Here is a 21,278-nt window from a genome sequence, read left to right as displayed (position 1 = left end):
GGCGCGGAGGCCGCGGGAGGATCCTGCGCCGGGACGGCGGCACGAGGCGGGCTGAGCGCCTCTCCGGCCGGCGCTGGGCGCGGGGCGCTTCGCAGCCGGCATCTCCGCCGGCTGAGGGCTGCCGGGTGGTCCTAAGTCGCTTGTTTGCTTCTGTCTTGGTTGGGGACTCGTTTAGAAATAAAATGAGGTGAGGAAGTAATGGGACGGCGGTAGGATGCTGTGCTGCTCCGGTAACACGGAGCGCGATTAAAGGATTAGGATGCAGTTAATGACTTCCCGATCCCTATTTCAGCCTTGCGTTGGATGTATGGCGGTAATTTAGAGGATCTTTAATCCGTTGCCAAAGTGGCAAATGAATTCCAATGGACAGCAGCTGGTGAGGCTGGAGTTGTGCCGTGGAACCGGGTCGTGTCGTGGCACAGCAACGGGACCGCCTTTATTTGTGGTTGCGACCCTGCACACAGCAGGGTGTTGGAACTAGATGATCATTGTGGTCCTTTTCAACCCAGGAACAAATCATGGTTCCGTGATTTACCTGCTAACAAAGCCCTGGTGTTAAGAGAGCACCGGGGACTCCAGCTGCTTGGAGCCATCTCTCCATCTGTATGTAAAAGCGAGCACTGAGTTGTGTTGTGTTTCAGGTACTTTGTTTCAAATACACGCCTCTGTGGCTATGTAGCAGCTTTACTTTCATCACACCAAAGACGCATTTCTCAGTCTGTGTTCCTCAGAATGCTCAGAATATTTCAGCCCAGGTCATGAGAAGCTGCTCTGTAGCGTGGAGCTGTGGGAGATGCAGGCCCACAATAGCTCTGGAAGCACTGAGCCCACCAGGGAGCTGCCCCACACCGTAGCTCTTCCAAGTGGGAATGAGCTTCCTGCCCTGGTCCTGATGCAGCATCTTCTGATTAGGCTCCGTTACAAAAGCAAGCTCTAATTGCTCTGGAAGCACTTGGTACAGCCCCACAAATCATCACTGCCAGCCTTCTCGCTTCATCCCTGCACTGGAGCAAAGATTATGGCACGAGCATCTTCTTGGGGCAGAAAAAAGAGGTACTTGCTAAACAGTGTGTAATCAGCTTGCTGTGATAATATTGGCCAAATGATTTAGCTACATTCTTAGAAGGATTGTGTTTCCGCAAATTAAATGGTCATCTGTGCTTACCAGCAATGCAGAAATGTGCGGGGCTCTTGGCTCTCCTGGTCTAGCATAGAAAAGCCCTTATCCTGCTGAGATAGGATCAGTAGTAAAGCTTTCATTGGCTTTAATGAAAGCAGAAAGCAAGTTCCCCCAGATCTGGAAAGTAGTTGCAGACTCGCCATTTCTTGGGAAATTGAAGCTGCAGATGTTTGATGGCTCTCGGGATTTGCTCCGAGTTAATCACTGCTGGAGTCATGCAGCTGTTTTCTGCATTTTGTCATGTTACACAATGAGACCCAGTTTTTCCAAACCTGAGTGTTTGTACTGCACTCAGCACTGTGGTCCCCTCTGGAATCCCCTTGTTTCTGTTCTCCACAATAAGCTGTTGAGGACTATGGAGGGGAGGGAGAAGAGAAAATCCTGAAGTCGTGAAAGAGAAGTTTTCACTCCGTATGTTGTTTGAGAATATTGCAAAGAGCAGAGGTGATGGCAGAAGTCCTTGGAGCTCTGGTAGAACTCTCTATTTTCCTTCTGTCCAGAGACTCCAACAACTCCATATTTTTAGCTTTGTTTCTTTGAATGTTCAGTAAAGCAGGCGGCGTGTTTATGTTCGGCTTCCTGTCTCCGTGTCAGCATCTTGGCATGTGATGGAGTTTGAGCAAGAATCAGAGCGCCTGGATGTGCTGAATGACGGAGGGCAGGCTGTGTGCCTGTGGCTGCTGGGGCGTTCGTAGGTGGAACGGCCTTTTCTTCTTGCTGGGATGAGAGCTGAGCCATTTACACCATCACAGTTCCAGAGCTGCTTTAGCCGTGTGCGGGAACTGAGCTTTAAGTGTCTTGGTATCAGTGGGGTGCTTGGAGAGTAGGTGTCGATGTGGGATTGAGTATGGGGAAGAAATCAGTGGGTTTTGGTGCTTCAGGTAGAGGAGAACAAAACATCTCCTGGGATGGGGTGGGATGGAGTGGGATGGGATGGGATGGGATGGGATGGGGTGGACAGGGTGCAATGAGGTGGGCAGCGTGGGATGGGGTTTTGCAGCAGGGTCCGGGCTGCTGCTACCCTGGCCACGGGTGCAGCTCCGAGTAGGGGCTCAGCAGAGTGGGCACACGTCAGCCTGAGGGTCCTTCTCATCAGGAACCAGCGGATATCGCTGGAAAGGGAAGATGTAGGCAGAGGATCAGGGAAACCTGTTGTTGCGAGTCTGGCTTGCAGAGCAGGAATAGCTGCGGCAACACTGCTGGGTGGGTGGGAGAGCCTCACAAGTAATGGCTATGCCCTGACAGAAGGGTGTAGAACTGGATGCAGTGTTGGCAATCTGTATGATGTGCTTTGGGGCCATGCATCTCTCATGCTTCTGGCATGTTTTGGTGCTGCCTTCCCTGGGCTTTCCTCCCTCCTGTGCCTTGGACGGCACCAGCAGCAGCTGGAGGTGGGCAGCACTGCCACACTTGGTTCCTCCATCAGTAATATCAGCATTATTGAGTACAGACTCTGGCTGTGAAAAAAGAAATCCTTTGGCCCATGGTCATCCCAAAAGCATCGCTACTTCTGTGCTTCTGTGTCCCAGCAAAGCTTTCATAGCATCATCACGCTTGTATGTGATGCACACGTGCTGATGTACAGATATATGTACGTATAACATGGGTGTATTTGGCAGAAACAGACATTTAAATTGTTTATCAATGTGAGCTTCAATTTAAAAGCAATTATAGTGTAGGAAGTCTGTCTGCAGAAAGGCCTTTCCTGGGCTGTCTGTCCCTAATTGGGCATGTTTGGATTTCTGTCCTGTTTTGTTAGGTCTTTCTGCTTATGTTTTCTGAACAGTTGGTGCAGCCCGCAGTTCTAAGATATGTGATGTGTCTGTGTATACCTTTTAAGTTAATAAAAGAGAAAAAGGTTCTTTGCGATGTCATTAATCATTGCAGGGAATGGCCAGAAGTGTTTCCAAAAGAAAATTTCCTTTCTGTTTTCAAAAATGAAAGCGGGCAGATACAGAAGGCATTTACACTCACTGCCATCTTACAGCGGTGTGTGAGGAGTTCTGTCCTGGGGTGGCTGGCTCTAGTTTGCATTAGAAAAGCGAAGCTCTGGAGAAAGGTGCTGTGTAGCTCTCCCTGTGCTGCCCAAGGCTGCTGCTGGGATGGTGGGATGCTGCTGGCATGTCTGTCCCTGCTGGCTGTGGAGGGACAGAGAGCCAGTGCTTTGGGTATGAAACCTTGCCTGAACGGGGCTGTTGTTGCTGCTCACATGCTTGCTTTGTAAATAGTTATTATTTAATAGGAAATGAGGAGTCAGATAGGACTGAGCTACCTGCTTCTCCTCTGCTTTACAGTAGAGCATCAGCTTCAGACCAGCGTGGTTTAGACAGGCCAGTGCATTGCAGGAGTGGGTAAGATTGTGTTTGTGTGTAAATTCAGTTTATTACCGAGCTCGTAAAATCCTCGCTGGTATCTAGCAGCATGAGAATTAAACCTTAGAAGGAAGAAAAATGCACGTCCTGAAATGTCAGGCAGCAGCACATCGGTTCACGTAAAAACCCCGGCGTTTCTCTGCCCTGCTCCCCTGAGCTGCAGGACGCTGTTCCTGCTAACAGAGCTGCATGGGAAGGCCTGGGGCAATGCAGGGCAGTGTGAGGGGTGGGTCTGCAGCCGCGCAGTGGTGATGCAGACCTCCAGGAGATACTCATTTCTGAGTAACAAAGCAAAGAATCTCCAGTTCAGTTTGTCGGGAGACGTGTGTGCCTCTCGGCTGCAGCTGCTGAGTGCAGCAGAGGGGTTTGTAGAGTGCAGAAGAAGTTGGGGGCTGGGGCTGAGCAGGCAGGCAGGTTGGTGGGCTGCCTGGTCCTGCTGAGCCTGGTTGTGCTGCTGTGAAACCCAGGGGCTTCATCCCCAGAGCAGCGCTGCTCCTGCAGGAATCCTCCCAGAACTTCCTCCTTTCAGAGGAGCTTTTGGAGTGGAAAGAAGACTCCTCCTCTCTCTTCACTCTTCGTATCCCAGCCTGTGGCTGCTGCTGAGCCCAAGGCCGCGTGGGCTCCCAGCCTCCCTCGGCACAGGCCTGTCCTTCCTCCCGACAGGAGCTTTGTGTGGGCCCGAGTACTGAGGCCTTGAGGCTCCATAGCAGAAAGTGGCCCATGATTTATGAGTCCTAATTACTTACACGGTGCTTCTAGACCTTGATTTGTCCGCTGTCAGGAAGCGGAGGTGGGTAGATTACAACTTTTCTTACTTTTCTGTTATGGCTGTAGGACCAGAGCTGGCCGTTGTGTAAGCAAGCAGAAGCTGGTTTTCATTAGCAACTCATTTTGCACGGTACAGCCGTCACAGGTATGTGCAGGAGGGTTGCGTGCTGCTTGTTTTATTTCCTTGCTGTATGTGAGAAGCAGGAGTTCAGAGCAGGGATAGCAGGGACCGCCTGCAGCTGGGCTGTGTCTGGTTTTATGTAACTCATTCTTCTGCTCAGCACAGGGGTTCCAACAGCAGCTGTTGAGGTCTGGGTGCCGTTTCCAGTGTGGGAAGCAGCGTGGCATTTATTGGCAGAGCCCATCTGTGTGTCCCCTTTCTCTGCAGGTCGCAGAGCGGCTGCTGCTGAGGCCGGCACACTGAAGGCCTGCCTGCCCTGCACCCAGCCACCCACTGCTCCATGCAGGGCTCTGGGCCAGGGCACCCTGCCACTGGCAGACAGTGCTGGTTTCTCATCCAAAAAGTGTCAGCGGTGATCCTGGATCCTGCCGTGCCTTGGTTAATGAATTATCAGTGTCCCAGCTGCTTCCTCAGCTTAGTAATGCCCGGTGCGTGTGGTCAGCGGTTTGCAGCGTACCTGGAAGGTGATGTCTCTGCAGAGATACAGTCGTAGAACTTTGCACTGTAAATGATAGGAAAGGACACCGAATACTAATGAGTATTAGATTAGTAATTGCTGGTTTTACGAATTTTAGCATGTACTGCACACCCCAGAGTGTACCTCTGGGTGTGTTGCACTCAGCCTGCACACCCACAGGTTTCATGTAGGTCAGATATTAGGAGAAATGTCTTCAAAGAGTGGCTGGGCACTGGCACGGGCTGCCCTGGGAGTGGTGGGTGCTCCAGAGCTGTGGGGATGTGGTGGTGGTGAGCTGGGGTTGGGCTCGAATCAGGGCTCTCAGGGTTGTTTCTCCTGCTGCTTAGCATGGCTGCTGGGATGTTAGTAGAGGCTCCAGGAGCGCAGCTCTGCAGCGCGCCCGGGACTTTGTGTTTCCTTCCCAGAAAGGGAGGGACACGATTTGCCTGCAGCTGCAGTTGCGACACAGGTGACAGGCAGCTGCCTCTGGCTGTGTGCTGTGAGGCAGGGGGGAGGAGGGGGGACTTCTACCGCTGTCTGCCCGACTCAGGTGGGTGCATGCCTGCTGCATAGAGGGCCCCTTGTGGTCAAAAATGACCAGCTGAAGTATTTATTTGACTCTAATGCCAAACGAGCTTCGTGGTTTGTTGATCTCACTCTATTTCTTCCTGTTAACCCGTATCAAAATCTGGTAGTCGTGTGTCGGTTCCTTGAATCATAGCGTACTGGAAGGGAGAATGGGGTGTGGGGAGGCTTCTGCTGGGGGGGGCAGCCAGAGAGCCAAGGCTGTGTCCTCAGGAAGGGAGTGAGCTGGGCGGAGGGCAGCCTGAGGCAGCATTCTGTGGAGCTGTACTCAAACTGAAATAGTCTTTGTGATCAGAATTAAACCACAAGTGGGCACCCCTTTTTGTTTTGACTTTCTTGCACTATGAAGTACCTAACATTTTTATCTGACTTTGTTTCAGGGTCATTGCACAAATAAAAGCAAAGCAAGGCGGACGAGTTACGGCACTGCCCTATGTAGGTGAGTTTCCAGCACTGGGGGCAGAAATGCTGTTTGAAGGGAGTTGCCTCTCCCATGTAAGTCAGGCTGTTCCTTGTTGGCTACATCAGTTAGCAAGAGGTAGCATGGAAGCCTCCATAAATGTCTGTATTTGCTGGGATATGTTTGTAATTATTGTCTGATTGTGATAGAGTGCAAATCCTTCTTCCTATATTCTCCCTTTTCTTGAAATAAATAATCTGATAAATTCTTGTAGCCACACCTGCATAGTCATAGAGCCATACAGTCATTAAGGTTGGAAAAGCTCTCTCAGCTCCTCAAGCCCACTTCGTGCCCACTGCCCACGTCCCTCAGTGCCACATCCTCAGGCTCTGGAGCACCCCCAAGGGTGACCCCTGGGCAGCTGTGCAGTGCCCAGTGCTCTATGGAGAAGAGATTCTTCCAGTACCCAGCTCTGATACAATGTGAGGCCATTACCTCTCATCCTGTTGCTGAAGCTGACCCCCACCTCGCTACAACCTCCTTTCAGAGAGTTGTAGAGAGCAATAAGGTCCCGCCTGAGCCTCCTCAGCTTTGCAGCCCTGTAGTGGCTCTGACCCAGGAACCAGGGAGCTCTTAGCAGAGATTTCCTCCCAGCACTCACGATTTTATCTTTTTCAGACAAAAGAATTCGCTGAAGGCCACGGAACCTGAGGCCGAGCGGTGTCTTGTGACTCCCAGTCTGGTGCTTTGATTGCTGACTGCTCCTGCTTTACATGCTGTAAGATCAACAGATTTTGGTACAGCCAGAGTCTTTCTGTAGTTTGTGTCTTTTTCTCTTGTAAGCAAGCTGGGGAGCGCTGTGTGGAGGAGCAGGTCGCTTCCTGGGAGAAGAGGTACCCCAGCTTGGTAGGGCATGCAGATTGCCTTTACTGGCAATATCAACCTGAAGGCTTTAAAACAACACTGCTCAGATGTTTTTCAAAGTAACCTTGATGTAGAAGTCAGCTTTCATGGCTTTCATTTATACTAAAGATAGAAAAAGTCCAGTCAGTGAAAATACAGAGTAAAATGAAAGCAGGTTTTTCCGCTATTCATTTCCCAGCAAGTAAATTGGTTTTGACAGAATCATGTGTTTGGAGGCTGACTTTGAAATGAAACATAGCTGTAGTGCATGCTCAGCCAGCAGAGCTGTCCTGGTGAAACAGCTGGTGGTGAAGGAGCACATCCTTACCGGGGTACCCAGAAGGACAAATTCAGTTGGATTTTTGTTGGGGATTTTTATGCATTTCAGAAAGGTGGGCTAATGAAGAGACTGACAGTATTGTTTGTAGTTAATAAAAAAAAAAAGAACATTTTGAGAATTTTCAGTTGAGAACAATCTCGAGCTTATGTGAAGAAGCAAGCACCAAAGCACTGTGTTCCCTGTTCTAGAGACCTCTCTGCTCTGTGTGTTCTGTGGCTCACATTTAAATAGGCACTTGTGCAGTCTATACAAAAAGACAGCCTGCACAGAACAGAATCTTCTGTGCCCAGCAAGAAAAAAAAAAAAAAGATGTTGGGTCTTCTGGGGCATCTGCATTGCAATTTGTGGGGTAAATCCTCAGGAATTGACATCCTTCATGGGGAGCACCATGTGCCACGTGCTGCAGGTGATTAATTTTTTACCTTTTCTTTGTACAAACTTTCTTCCTTTCTTTTAACAAAACCCAGTCGTTTCTAGTCTGTATCAAACGTTTGCACTGCGACTGTAGCGTGGCATTCAGGCATTTCCCTGCTTGCCAGATCTCATTTCCCACTGCGTTTGGCAGAAGGAAGGCGCTCAGCCACGTGTTCCCTCGCCAGGCATCTCACCCTGCCTTCCACTGGGTGTCAGTGCGGCCCCATCCATGCAGCTGGGCCGGCCCAGGCTGTGTGTGCTGCCTGCTTCTGCCCAGCAGGGCAGCCGGCCGGTGGAGGGGTGCTGGCTATCTCCTTATTCGTGTGCTTTCTGACCAACGTTACTCTTAGGACAGAGAGGTCCCTATATAAGAAATATCGCCATGGTTAGCTTTTGCAGTGCTTACTTTGAAGGTTATTTCAGTGCCCAGCCACAGTGTTTAATTCTTGGCATGCAGTCACGTTGCTTTGGGTTCTGCAAGTCGGAACAAACCCAGCGTGGAGCAGCCGTGACTTCCCACAGGAAAACCAACTGCAGCATTCAAGTCCCAGCCCAGCCTGCAGCTTCCTTGCTCCCACGCAGGTGCCTGGGCAAACCACACGTGCTGAAGTACTCGCAGCACTCAGGGGGAGCCTGCAGAAACTGGTGAATCCTTGGCACTGCGTGGCAGGCAGCAGGACATAAAGCACTGCACGGCAGCTATCTCAGGTGTCACAGAGGAGTAAGCAAAATCGCTGCCCTCAGAGGTGGGAGCAAAACCCCATTGGGGTGAAAGGGTGCTGGTGGTAGGGTCACTGCAATAAGGTCTTGAGGACAAAGCTAGGAAGGAGCAGGGAGCTGGTGGTTTGCTTGGGCTGGTGGAGCCTTTGTTTCGTGGTCGGTGGTGACATACAAAAAGGAACCAGCTTCAGGCTTTGTGAAATGCCTGGGGAGACTGCAGGACAGGGCATAGTTTCACTTGTAAGCCTGCAGTGTTTGCTGTGGAATCACCAAAACCATAAACAACGGATCCCACCGTGCTACTTTGCAATCATTCTTGGAGCAGAAGTGCTGCCTTTGGCCAAGCACCTGTGATTGGCATGCCAGAGAAGTGTGCCCACACCCGCTCCTAGACCTGTCTAATAGTTCCTCCATCCCAATGAGTATAAAAGGAAAATGTTTCTATGTTCCAGCTCCCAGCACGTGGCCTCTATCAGCCCCACGCATGGCTTTTGTCAGTGTAAAAGGGAGACATGCTGGAAGCTTGCATGAGCAGATCAGCTTTAATGTCAGGTTCACGCTGACCCCAGCTCTGGGCTGCTTTATTCATCTACAGTTTTGAGACATTCAACTTAAGAGGTATCTTGTTTTGAAAGAAATACTAACAGGGCAGCGGGCTGAACCCTTTTGCAGCTGCTGTAGCCTAGAGCTGCCTTCGTATAACACATGAAGCACGAGCTGTGCAGAACAGAGCAGCTGTGCAGCACAGAGCTGCCATGCCCGGCCGAGCTCCAGCAGTGCTGCTTTAATTACATCTCACTCAGCAGGTGGCCCAGCACTCCTAGATCCAAAAGAGTAAAGAAGATAGATTGGTCTTTAATTATCCCAGCTGGAGCCCAGCTGCAGTGCCTGCCACGTACCTGCTGAGGCCGTTGTTCTGAGCGCCTGCTGTATTTTAACCTCCTTCCTTGCAGCCTGTGCAAAGAAGTAGGGCAAAGTCTTAAAAACAGGGTTCTTGTAGGGAATGGGGTCAGCTTTGTCTGGCTGTGGCTATTTCTGTTCTTATTTGTTAAAAAAACACGAGCATATGCTCCGTGTGAAATGTGCTCTGGATGGTTCATGTGTTTCTGTAGCTAAACCTTCCCATGGCCAAGTGTGGCTGGTGAGCATCTTTTTTTTTTAAAGATCGTTATTTAAACAAACCAAAGTCCTCAGTTTTCCATGGAAAAAGGTGTTTTCCCCAAAAGATGAGCTAAGCCTTCCCACTGGCCTGTTTGGCTCCACTCGTTTGTTGACTCTGCTGCTAATGCAGGAGTCTTGGCCTGCGTGTGCTGCTGCGAGTGTCTGGAGAGGGCACGCAGCCTTCTCGTGCCTGCTGTTGTTTGCACCTTTCCCGTAATAATTCTTTCCACTGCTGACAACCTTCAAACAAAAATATGTTTTTTTACTACTGAAAGGAAGGGTTTATGTGACGAAGGGGGAGCAGCGGGTGCTGTTGGAAGCTGTGAGCTGCTGTCTGGGCCTGGTGAAACCCTCCTGCTGTGCTGGGGTTCCCCACGTCCCTGCTTGATCCTACCCACTGCTGCGTGCTGAGAAGAATTTTCAGCATTTCTGAACATGGAGTGCCTGGCTGTGCCCCTCTTGAGCAAAGCACGTACTGAAAAATGTTTTCCTGCAGCAGCTGATTTCACCCTTTCACAGTGGAGGAGTGGAGAAGCGACAAAACCCAGAGCAAGGGTAGGGACAACGGATGGATAGGGCACAAGGGGACCGTGAGCACACGGCAGGGCATGCCATGGTGCTTGCTGGGAGGTGGGTTCCGCCTGCTGGAGGCCGGGAGCCCTGCTGGTTCCTGCAGTGGAAGCTGCTGCACCTTTCTGCTTTTATTAAGGAGGGAAAATCAAAGCTGTGCGGTATGCTGGAGGCTGGAAGCAAAGAGAAGCTCGTCCCCGTGGCACAGTAAATGCTGTGCTTTGGTGAGCCCTGTGCAGAGGGAGAGCTGCAGGCAAACCTTCCCCAGCGGGCGTGGAGCACGGGAGCTCGCTTCTTTTATTAGAGCAGCCATAGCTGGAAAAAATAAACCCCATCTGTTTTCAGACATAGCTGTGCATGTTTTCAGAGCACTTCTGTGGAAATGCTTTGGTCTTGGGTAGCATTGCTGGGAAAAGGCTGTTGATGGGACTGATAATTTGGTCTCTTTTTAGCTTGTGAGTCAGACAGCGGGGAGTTGCACCGTGGCTTCAGCGTGGCAGGTTTCCCTCATCCCTAACCCTGGTCCTGCCGGGCCCTTGTTCTGCATGGCCACTTGTGGGCACTTTGGGGACCGTGGGCTTTCACCTCATCCACGTCTTGCAGCAGCAAGCAGAGTGGGTCCTCAGCCGTGCTCCTGTCTGGGCACTGCCACAAGGCTGCAAGAAATCCCACCGGTAAGGCCTCGTGTCCTTGCTTGGGTGGTGTGCAGAGCGGCTGGTGCTGCCCTCCCGTGCAACCTGTTACGTGCACCTTTAGGCAAATGCACCCCAGAGGAGATCACCCAGATTGGGCATGGATACAGACAGATGAGATGTTTGCAGCAGCTTATTTATCAGGGTAGTTGCCAGGAACTCAGAGGGAAAACAGTGTTGGGAGATGACCTACTTGTATATGAAGCTCTGCGCAGAAGAGATTTGGTAATCTTAGGAGGACCATTAAAGTAATGCTGCGTCTGTTTGTTTGGAGATGAGGAAAGGTGGCAATTTAATTTTCTAATGTCATGTTTTTGTTTTTTAGGGATCTGATTTATTAACAAAGCAAGTCAGTTGAGAAAATAAGCCCTGCAACTTCCCTAATGAGGTCACTCCTTGAGCCACGACAGGGGGTTTTGGACAGGCTTCACCAACTCCAGTGGCAAAAGGAGTCGTGGCCATGGGGGACAAAGGCAGAGCAAAGTCAGCCTGCCCCCACTGCAACAAAATGAGGGAGGAACGTATTGTATTTTAATTCCGCAGTGACTGGTTTTTAATTTTTGTTGTGTGTGTGTTTAGAAAATGAAATGCTGAAATCAGAGCAATCGGCAGACGTTGAACTATCTTACTCCTCAGGGATGCTACCATTACTTTGGGAGAAAATCAAGGTCTTTCTTGTTTGTTTGCTTTTTCTTTCCACTCTGTAGTTTTTCAGTAGAAGAAATGAAAACTGTGGAAGCTGGGGTCTGAGTTAGGGCTCAGGTTGTAGTAGATCAGTGCTGTGTGTGTATCCATACGAAGCAGCACCTTTCTGTTCCAAAACGATGATGTTTCTGTGTTGACTTTGCAGTGTGCCAGCAGAGCTCCTTATCAGTGCAGCAGGTGTGCTGCTTATCAGATCCAGCAGCGTGAATGAGAGGCCCTGCTGGAAGCCTCTTTTTTTTCCTCTAAAATGTGAGTGTTGGGCAGCAGGCAGCTCTGAGCCACGGCCATCCTCTGCATGGTTATTCTGCAGCAGAAAAGCTGGGCCACTAGCTGGCCCGCAAGCTGCACAACTTAGCTGGCCTGATCTAAAAGAAAACAGCTCTGGAGCAGAGGAGAAAAAAGCCAGTGAGAGCTGACACATTTCCAGAGAAGCCGTGTGTCGGTGCGATGGAGTTCTCCTGCTGCTGCACATCCCAACCTGGCAGCACTGGAACCGTGTGCAGCAGTTGCTCGCTCTTGGGTCTGCCTGGTGGAGGTACAGTGACAGTTGTGCGTGGTCTGGTTTAACCTGTTGTGTGATCCCGTCCTCCTGGGCCATCCCTGACAGATCCTGAAGGGCTGTTTTGACACGTTTAGTGTTGTGGGAGGCAGGGAGAGCTGGGTGGGGGCAATGCTCTGCTCCTGCGCTGTGCTTTCATCCTGACTGAAATGGAACCTCCAAAAGGAGAAGGGTCTTCTGATTTCATACTGTGTTCTTTGCAGAGCGGGTTCCAAAGCAGCCGATGGCCTCAGATTTGTTACCTTTTCTTTGTGGTACATTCTCTTTCCCAGCAATACAGCAGATGATCTGAATATGAACCTTTGCAAACAGATGGTGACTATTTCCAGACAAATGTGTTTATGTCCGTCAGCTTTCCCATTTCTCTTGAGTAATTTGCAGGTTGAATCACCAAGCACGCCATGAAAATGCATTTTAATATTTGAGTGACGCCAGTATTAGTGATGCAGGACGCTGTGGGGTACTGCATCTGTGTGATTAACAGCAACCTGTCTGCAGTATGGTGTTACATGGGGCCTATCTGAATCGGTGACAGGATTTGTCGTGCTGTTTGTGCGCAGCACTTTGGACTCCCGTGCATCCCTCCTTACAACTGCAGCACACACACTTAGCTGCAGAGCTGCTCCGGGAGCGCCATGCCCGCCCTGCTGCCCAAGCTGACTCACCATCCAGCTCTGCCACCTGCTGCCTCCCTGCATGCCTTGGGTTCAGGCTGGAACAGGCTTGCAGCGCTGCAGGGCGAGTTGCTGTCGTGCAGAGCACCCTGCCTTCCCTCCTCCCCCAGCAGTGTTCAGCCTGCGTGCACCGGTGAGGAGGGCTGATTGTGATCTGTAACCTCATGCAATTACTGCAACTTTGCAGACAGACACCAGGAGCAACTTTAACACCGCTGCATGGGATGCAGACTCCTCCAGGGGCTGTGTTCCCACACCTTCGGGAGTTTTGCTTGGGGACTGGCAGCGTGGGCAGCAGGCACAGGTAGGGCTGCACAGCCCAACTGCTGCCTCCCCTCCCTGCAGTCACCAAGGTGTCCTGTGCTCCACTTTCAGGAGGTTTGTTCCAGCTTTCGTCCAGCTAACTGCACACAGAAACCTGGGATGGAAGTATTTAGAGGATGGAAGTATTTAGAGTGCATGGTTTGTGCTGCAAATGCAGCAACCAAAAGCCCTGCGTGCTGCCAAGCACTGCGTGGTGCTGTGATCTTTGCACTGGCACAAGTTTAAAGACTCTGAACTCAGAACTTCCACATTTACCCTGGAATGGGTCACTTGGAGCACATGCAGCGTTTGAACCAGTTCTGTCTCATGCCTGTCTCCTCCCAGCCGCACACCTGCAAAGCAGGCTGGGGAGCCCAGGAGCTGCCTGCTCGGCAGCCACGTGGCTGTGTGCACATCACAGAGATTCATGACTATGTTTGCAATATCTCTTCCAGGAAGTAAGTTTCTAATGCTGCCCAGTACCAATTATTAGATCCCTCCTACCTGCGTGCGAGCAGGAGGCATCGCTTGCCCATTTGCAGTAACAAGGTGCTGGACGGGACGGCCTCCTGCGTCCTGCTGCTGCCTGCTTCCTGGCCAGCAAAGCAGTTTCTCAGCTGCTGGATGCCGCGTGCAGCCCCAGCCTGTGCTCACTGGGCTTGGGGGGGTTCAGCAGGGAGAACAGCAGCTGTCTCTGCTTGTGACTCACCGCAGGGGGTTTTGAGGAGCAGCGGGAGTCAGCTGCAAGTGGCCAAGCACGAAATACCTGTTAGGACAGCACTCACAGGGTTTCTCACCAGTAGATCATAAGATGCTTGAGAAAAAGTTAATCGCCTTAGCTTTGTTAATAATTTAAAGACGTTTTTAATGGATATGGGGTTGAAATTATATTTTCTCCAAGTCAGCCAATGTTGTCCCAGCTGCACTACGGACTCATTTTTTGCACCTAAGTGATGTCCCGGGCAATGTGCTGCCTGCCAGGACTGTTGGTGCAGGTTGCAGCCCCTCCTGCTTCAGAACTTGAGTTGGGTAGGAAGGGGCTCACTGAACTTCACTGAGCCAGCACCTCCTGTGGGAGTTCTTGGCTTTTTGCTGTGATTGAAGCAGGCAGCAGCAGGACCAAGTCCTACGTCCTCAACAGCCAGCTCACAGGCGTATTAGGGTAAGCAGGAGCACTGCTGCATGGCGCAGTGAGTTGTTAGTAGGGGAAAATGCTGGAAGATGTTGGTGTGGAGGGTGCTGATGGCATCACATCCTCGTTGACACAAAGTGCTGCTGTTGGGGGCAAGCTGGGCATTAACGCAGCAGGGCCCCGCAGGAGGGACAGGAAGTTTGGAAATGTGGGCTGTGCCAAACCAGGGGCTGGGTGCACAGAAATGCTGTTCTCAGCACACAGAGCAGTGGGAGGAAAAACAGCACTGCTGCCCTGGCCGGCGTGTGGGTAACGGAGGCCTGCGAGGAGAGGCTGCGTGCGGCCCCAGAAAGGTCACGTTCAGCTGCCTTCGACTCGAGCCCCTGTAGGGCTGTAAATGATTTAAGCACAGCACCGCGGAGCCAATTATTCTGGAGGATCTGTGTAAAACAAACAGTGGAGTCTGTGCATTGCTAGTGCTCGCGTGCTGCTGCACAGGCGGGTCTGACAGGGCAGCGCTGCCTGAAAGCAGCTCTGAGCTGCTGGCTGCCTGCTCACAGCTGCATTTACAGGGGACTCTGCGATACCTTTTGGCCAGGACCTGGTTACCAGTGTTCCCCAAAACGCTGTCCCAGTCCCTCCGTGCAGTGTTGGGGGCAGGAAGGGCTGCACCACCCCCATTGAGCTCCTCCGTCGCAGAGTCTCAGCACTCCGTGGCCCTGCCTGGCTGGGCTCAAGCTGTGCAGGGCTGGCAGCTGTGAGCAGTGACAGCAGCAGCATCCTCCTGCCCTGCTGGATGGCAGCCAAACGCCGCCCGCAGCGGGGTCCCTGCTTTCCCTCCCTACCCAGAGCAGCCAAGTCCTGGGGCTGTGCTTTTTTTTTTTTCCTGCTATGCCTCCATATATGGCCATATGGGAGCAGACAGCAGCTGGGAGTATTTCTGTGAACTTTGGCTGTTGTTTTTTTTCCCTGGGATGTTGTAAAGCTGCCACAGACCTGGGGTGGGGGACGGCAGAAGCGCCGCGGTACGCTGGAGCCCAGTGCAATTTTTCTGAGGGTGTTCGGTGCTGCTCAGCTGACAGTCCTGTTGTGTAAAATAAGAAAAATATAATAGCACTTCTTGCAGCTTGTTGTGTCTTTGTAGAGAAGCAGCGCAACGTGCTGTGCCGCCTTTGGAAAAATAACCGGTTGTTTTTCCCAACAGAGCATCGCCAGCTCACTGAAAATGTCGGGTAAAACAGCCAGCACCACCAACAGCATAGCTCAGGCCCGCAGGACTGTCCAGCAGCTGAGAATAGAAGCCTCAATAGAAAGAATAAAGGTGAGAGCACGGCCTTCCCCAGCCCCTCTTTTCTCCTGGTTTCCCCAGACAGAACATGTGCAAAGGGGACGCAGTGCAGATTTTCCCCCGTCTTGGAACTTGGTGTTTACATTTCAGCCTGGAAAATCTGCATAATGGTAAGTCATTCCTAATTGCGCACCCTGTGATGGGTGCCCCATCCCTGGAGGTGGCAGCAGTGCAAAATCACAAACACACACAGCAAGGTACCCTTTCTTGGTGCAGGGTTATGCAAGGAGAGACCATATTTAGTGTTCTAGAAAGCGTTAAGTCATCTGAGGACACTTCTGTTTATTGTCCCCAGTCTTATAGACAATAAGTTCCTTATTACAAACCTACTGCACGATTTTGAGCCCTTCCTGTTTGTTTTTGGTCTTCTGCAGAAGCCCTGTATAAGCAGAGCCATCCTATTGCCTCGTGTCACGAACCAGTGCCAGAGCAGCTGGAGGAGCTCCCCTCTGTGGACAGGGCTGGCCCCAGGGCGAGGCACAGGGCTCTGTCTCTTGCAGGAAATAGGGTGTGGGCCTGTGAGGTGCTGGTGGCCCAGCATCTCTCCCTTCACGCAGGGTCACATCCCCTCCTATTGCTGGTTATGGGGAAATAGTAGCCATTGTATCTTCTGTCTTCTGCAGGTGTCAAAGGCATCAGCAGACCTAATGCTCTATTGCGAAGAACACGCCAAGAAAGATCCATTGCTGATGGGCATTCCTGCTTCTGAAAACCCATTCAAGGACAAGAAGACGTGCATTTTGTTATAGGGGCACAGCAGTGCCTCCGCAGCTCCCTGCAGGCAGATGTGTAGGCAAACAACCTGTAAGGTACCCGGTATTCACTGTCCTCTTCTCACGTGTAGAAACGATCTCTTAGGCTTTCTAAAGCATTTCTTCTGCTCCCAGTCTCCGGTAGGAAGTGAGATTTCACACTCAATCACTTTTCCCTTGGCCAGAGGAGCGGGGTCCCTTTGCAGAGCCGTGGCTCTGATTGTGCTCCTGCTGTGGCCTCACACACACAGACCAAAGCTGCCCGGCTTTGCTGCAGAACACAGCCGGGCTAAGAGTTGGAATCCCCATTATGAAACATTGGTGGTGTCACACTTGTCAAAATCAAGTGTGCACGCAGAGCAGGGCCTCCCTCTGCAGCATTCAGATGTGCATTTGTGCACGTGCACACTTAGAAGTGCATTATCGAGCAACAGCTACCTTGAGAAATGATGGTAGTGACTGCTGGAGACCTGCTGACACCCTTGGTGTGCTCGTTCCTCTTGGCAGGGTTTTTGTCATGTAAAACCTAATGTGTCGAGAGTCAGGTAGCTGAGGGTTTACTTCCTAGCCTTCAAGAGTAGTTGAAAAAGCAGCTCTCAGTTTTAATTCTGGTTTTCTCATTTCTCTCATCAAAAATCTGTGTTGGCATTAAAAAAAGAAAAGCTGTCCAAAGAATCAGAGGCGACAGGCTCATAGTTCGTGTCTGTGTGGCGGTGTTAAGAGGTGTGGTTCTGCCACTCGAGGTCTCATTTATGATTTGTACAGGCACTCAGAATTTGGCTCTTTCCTAAATCCCCTCTTAAAGGGGAAAAAATGCCAAACTGCAATCCAGATCGTGGTTGTGCAGGTGTAACAGGGAGCCTTTCCATCAAGGAAGTCATTTGATATATATACATCATAAAAAAGTCCTTGCGTGTGTGTATATAAATATATATATATAAACTTTAATAGGATATTTATACAAACATTGCATATTAACAGCAAACTTCCAGGGGACTTATAACGATTCTGCCTTTCTCTGTAGCTGTGGTCCAGGGCTGGAGTTGTGAGCGGCCATCGCTGCGCGTTCCTGTAAGGATGCTTACAGGACTTATTAACCACTTGTAATTTACTGTCTTATGTTGCCTATTTGTCATTTCTATATTAAATTATATACGCACTGTTGATAATATATTGAGAAATTATATATTTGTTTAACGAGGCTCTTTAACAAACAGCTCAAAAATCTGAACGCGAGGCTGGCAATAAGAAAACTGTGCTGCTTACTCTGTGCTTACATTCAAATTATTTTTATAATTAGACTATTTTTCTAGCGATGATTTCCAAACAATAATGTAGATCCATGCTTATTTTTTCTTTTTTACTACCTTTGAGTCTCATTTTATAACACATCTAGTTAGACACGGTCAGTAGCTGAGCTGGGGAGGCCAGCAGGGGCACGCAGAGGTGCAGGGGCTCCTGCTGTAGCCCAAGTATTGCTCCTTCCAGGAGCCATCAATGCCGGTTAGAGCTCCTCGCCCCACCAGAGGTAACCTGAGGTTCTGGATTGGCAGCTGGACTGGGTCAAGGAGGTCTTTTCCAACCAGAATGGTTCTGTGATGCAGGGTTGTATGTGCAGAGCCAGCGTTACGTCCAGCTTTGTCCCTGTGCTGTTTGTGAGCCGGGTTCCGACACGAGGTCCTGCGGTGCTGCTCCTGTAGGCTGGAGCTCTGCCACCTCTCATCCTTCCCACTCGTACTGCCATACCCACCCAGCACACAGGATGCTTACCTTTGTACTTTCTAATAAAGAAGTCCTGGCACGGAGCTCCTGGCTGCTCACTTTCTGCTCGCGTGGAACCTCTGAGTGCTCCCCCCGCTGCAGTGGGGCTGCGTGCGCCACGGGGTAAAGGGAAATCCTTTCCTTCAGACCTTCTCGCTGCTGCGTCTGCTTCTCTGCACATCGAGTGCATTTTTCCACGTTTTCGTGCAATGTTGACATCCTCGAAGCACCGGGGCAAAGATTCACATCAGCATCTCCTTCGCTGCCGCTTTTACTTCAAAGAGCAAAAGGATTGTGTGTGGGCACAGTGTGTCTTTGTGTGATTGAAAACACCGTACCGGTTCTCTTTCAGTGTTTCTCAGCTCAGACGGAACACCTGAGGGTGACAGTGAGACGCAGCTGGCCGCTTCTGCTGGTGCCATCACACAGCTTTGCAGGTCAGCTGTGTGTTGCTACATGCAGTGTTTAGGGTCATGTATGGGCTCCAGCGGTTACGTTTGTATGTGCACCTTTCCTCTTTCACCATAAATGCCGCAGCAAAAGTACAGGAACTCTCAGTGATACAGGAACATGGTCTCTCAATAGAAGGAAAAAGGAGAAACAAAACCGTGGGGTCCTTGAGGGCAGGGTGGGCACTGCCTCGGTGCCCCCACCTGAGCCTGCTTCATGGCTGGCACTGCTGCTGCGTGCGCTGGATCTCCCTTCCCCACCATCCCAGGAGTCAGCTTGGTGTGCAGCTCTGCTTCTCTGCAAGCGTGATTTTGCTGCTGTTTGATTCGAAGGGGAAAAAAGGTTTGGTGTACTGCAGACCCTTGGTAGAGCCATGGGTATGTTGGGAGGGAGGAGGGGGAGTTTGGTTTTTTCCTCTTTTCATTTTGCTGGTTTGCTTTGCCAAAATTGCCTGTACTCGGACTTTTTGTTCTCATCTCGACATACTTTGGTTTTGAGTCAAAGGTCCCGTGTTGGTTCGCAGCCTGGGAAGGGAGGCTGTTCCCAAGTGAAGCTTTTAGCTTCACACAGATGTATCGATACATACACGGAGATGGCTGGGGTGCTGCAGGCTGCCCTCGCTGTGCGCTGGGCTTGTGGGAGCCAGGCCTGAAGCACGCTCTGCTGCAGCCCCTGGGTGAGCAGCAGCCTGTGGGGCCCACTGTGGGACAAAAGAAGCGAGCTGCGCTGGCACGTGTTTGGGGTCAGCTGCGCTCGGGCTTTGCTGGGTCCGTGACATCTGCGCTCCCAAAGCACCGTGCGCCAGAATAAGGCATTTTGAATGCAAAGGGAGGAGGCTGCACGGGATCAGCGCCGGGGCTGCGTTCGCTTTAGAAATGCTGACGCTGGCCACAAGCTGTAATCACAGAGCTAAAAATAACATGTTTGGGAAGCTCCCGTGTTGGGCAGCCCCGGGCTGGGCTGCAGCGGGGATGCAGAAATTGGGGGCACGGAGTGGGTGATGCTCACAGCTCCCCACAGCAGAAGCGGGGCCTGGAAGGGGGGCTGCTCTTTGGGGGCAGGGGAGGGATCGCTGCCCGCTTTGTGTGCAGCAACAACAACACATGCAGCTGCTCATGGGCCCTGCTGCTCCCCCCTGCCCGGCTCCAAGAGGCACAGGGAGCAAAGCTGGGGGGGAAACGGCTGCGTGGTGCAGTGCTCAGGCACCGGGGCTGCAAGGGGAGCGTTGGGAAAGGGGTTCCTGCACAAAGCAATGGGGTTTCCCCAACTTGGAACAAGCCCCAGGCCCTGCGGGAGCTGTTAGGGCAGCTGAAACGCTTCCTCATGTTTGAACTACGCTGCAAAGCGGCGGCGCTCAAGAAAAATAAATCGCATTTCCTGCAGCACGGCAGCTGCTGTTCCATTTGCTGGGTTGGGAGGGGCTGGGAGGGAGCCCAGGTGCCATTACAGGAGCAGCGCAACAGGAGCTGAGCCCGGGGACTGCGCGCGGCAAAGCAAAACCCAGCAGCGAGGAGCAGAGTCAAAACTTTATTTCAAAAAACAAACCCCAAAAAAACAAAGCGCCGTCCCATTTCCAACAATTACATCACCGTGGCTGCTTTCAGCAGCAGCTAAAAGATGTGCGGCTGTGGACCAACTGCTCAAGGGTAGTCCGGTTCTCAAACCTCAGAGTATAAATAATTTTTTTCCATCAATATCATAAAATAACTTATTATATATCTTAGCATTAAAAACTTGAGAATCAACATCCCAAAAAATACAATAAAATTGTTTGCGAAGCGTTCCGATTCAACCTTTTTGGAGCTCCTTTTAAGAGATTTCAACCAGAAACTGTGAAGTTGCACTTGAAAAAGAAAAACCAGCCCAAGGGGCGGTCGGCATCGCGGTGTCTCAACTCCGGGGATGGGGGTTGGCTCTTCCAGCTCCGCTTCCGTGCTCCTCTCCAACACCTCGGCGGTCAACGTGATAACAGCTTAATTATTATTAAATCCTTTGTTTGTTTGTTTTTTCTTCCCAATTTTTTTTGTGGGTTTTTTTTTTTGTTTTTTTTTTGTTTCCCTCCCCTCCCTCCTGTCTTCCTTTATGGGGGTGGAGGTTGATCAATTCCTGAGCGACGGGTTGAAAAAAGGATTTTGTGATGTTTGGGACGCGGTCACCGCTCGGGGAGGTTGATCACCGGCACCCACTGATCCATGTAGCGACTCTCCCGGCAGAAGCACATCAGCTGACTCAGCGCTGGATCCTTCCATTGGGAGGCGTGGGGATTCTGGATAAAAGGTGGGAAAAATGCTGGTTGAGCAAGAAATCCACTTAAATAACAGCAAATGTGGTTCGGGGAGGTTCCCGAGGCCGAGCCGACGGCTCGGCCTCGGGAACCTCCCCGGGACATTGGCATTGAGTCATCACCAATGGACTCACCGTGACCAAGACGCAATGGAGATCAGTGGGTGGTTCAGGACCGCCGTCGGGAAGCAACAACTGGGCCAAGCGAGCCGGGTTGCTGACCCGCAGGATGTTGATGTCGTTCTCGCAGCAGAAAGCTTGGATTAAGGTGAAGTGGATTTGCAGCGCCGCGTCTCCTTCTTCTTCCTCGTCGGCGGCCAGGAGGCACAAAACCACGTTGTCGGGGTCACTGGGGGGGAAGAGACAGCAGAGTCAGCATTGGGGGGGACCAGAGGAGGACCGGGAGTTGGGTGGGGGACACAGAGAGCGGTTCACTCACACGTTGAGCAGCTTGGCCGCCTCGTAGACACCCAGGGTGAGGCTCCGCTGGCTCAGCGCCTTGCTCAGCACCTCCTCCAGCGCGTCCCCCGCCTGCTCCATCCTGCACACGCACGCAGCTCATCAGCAC

General features: G+C 51.4%; 2 protein-coding genes across 5 annotated transcripts; one reads left to right on the top strand and one right to left on the bottom strand.

Annotated features, from left to right (window-relative positions):
- Window positions 1-4,391: 4,391 nt before the first annotated feature.
- Window positions 4,392-18,021, top strand: GNG12 (G protein subunit gamma 12). Of its 4 annotated transcripts, XR_004160803.1 has the most exons (6): window positions 4,402-4,465; window positions 5,924-5,982; window positions 6,622-6,721; window positions 15,321-15,437; window positions 16,088-16,273; window positions 17,241-18,021. XR_004160803.1 is itself a non-coding variant. In XM_031554889.1 (5 exons), exons 4-5 carry the CDS (start codon window positions 15,342-15,344, stop codon window positions 16,211-16,213), a joined length of 222 nt encoding a protein of 73 aa, XP_031410749.1. In that variant the 5' UTR covers window positions 4,392-4,465; window positions 5,924-5,982; window positions 6,622-6,740; window positions 15,321-15,341; the 3' UTR covers window positions 16,214-18,021. The 4 variants fall into 4 exon arrangements, 3 of the variants coding, with proteins under 3 accessions (XP_031410749.1, XP_010714320.1, XP_003208959.1); XM_031554889.1 differs by having other exon boundaries at window positions 4,392-4,465; window positions 6,622-6,740; window positions 16,088-18,021; XM_010716018.3 differs by having other exon boundaries at window positions 4,403-4,465; window positions 16,088-18,021.
- Window positions 18,022-19,940: 1,919 nt separating this feature from the next.
- GADD45A (growth arrest and DNA damage inducible alpha) lies at window positions 19,941-21,272 on the bottom strand. The gene is made up of 3 exons (XM_003208919.4): window positions 21,150-21,272; window positions 20,846-21,059; window positions 19,941-20,693 (listed from the first exon to the last, which is right to left on the bottom strand). Exons 1-3 carry the CDS (start codon window positions 21,248-21,250, stop codon window positions 20,580-20,582), a joined length of 429 nt encoding a protein of 142 aa, XP_003208967.2. The 5' UTR covers window positions 21,251-21,272; the 3' UTR covers window positions 19,941-20,579.
- Window positions 21,273-21,278: the final 6 nt, after the last annotated feature.

The sequence above is a fragment of the Meleagris gallopavo genome, chromosome 10 (assembly GCF_000146605.3).
Source record: "Meleagris gallopavo isolate NT-WF06-2002-E0010 breed Aviagen turkey brand Nicholas breeding stock chromosome 10, Turkey_5.1, whole genome shotgun sequence".
Classification (NCBI taxonomy): Eukaryota; Metazoa; Chordata; class Aves; order Galliformes; family Phasianidae; genus Meleagris; species Meleagris gallopavo.
This window is presented reverse-complemented; position numbering and strand designations above follow the sequence as displayed.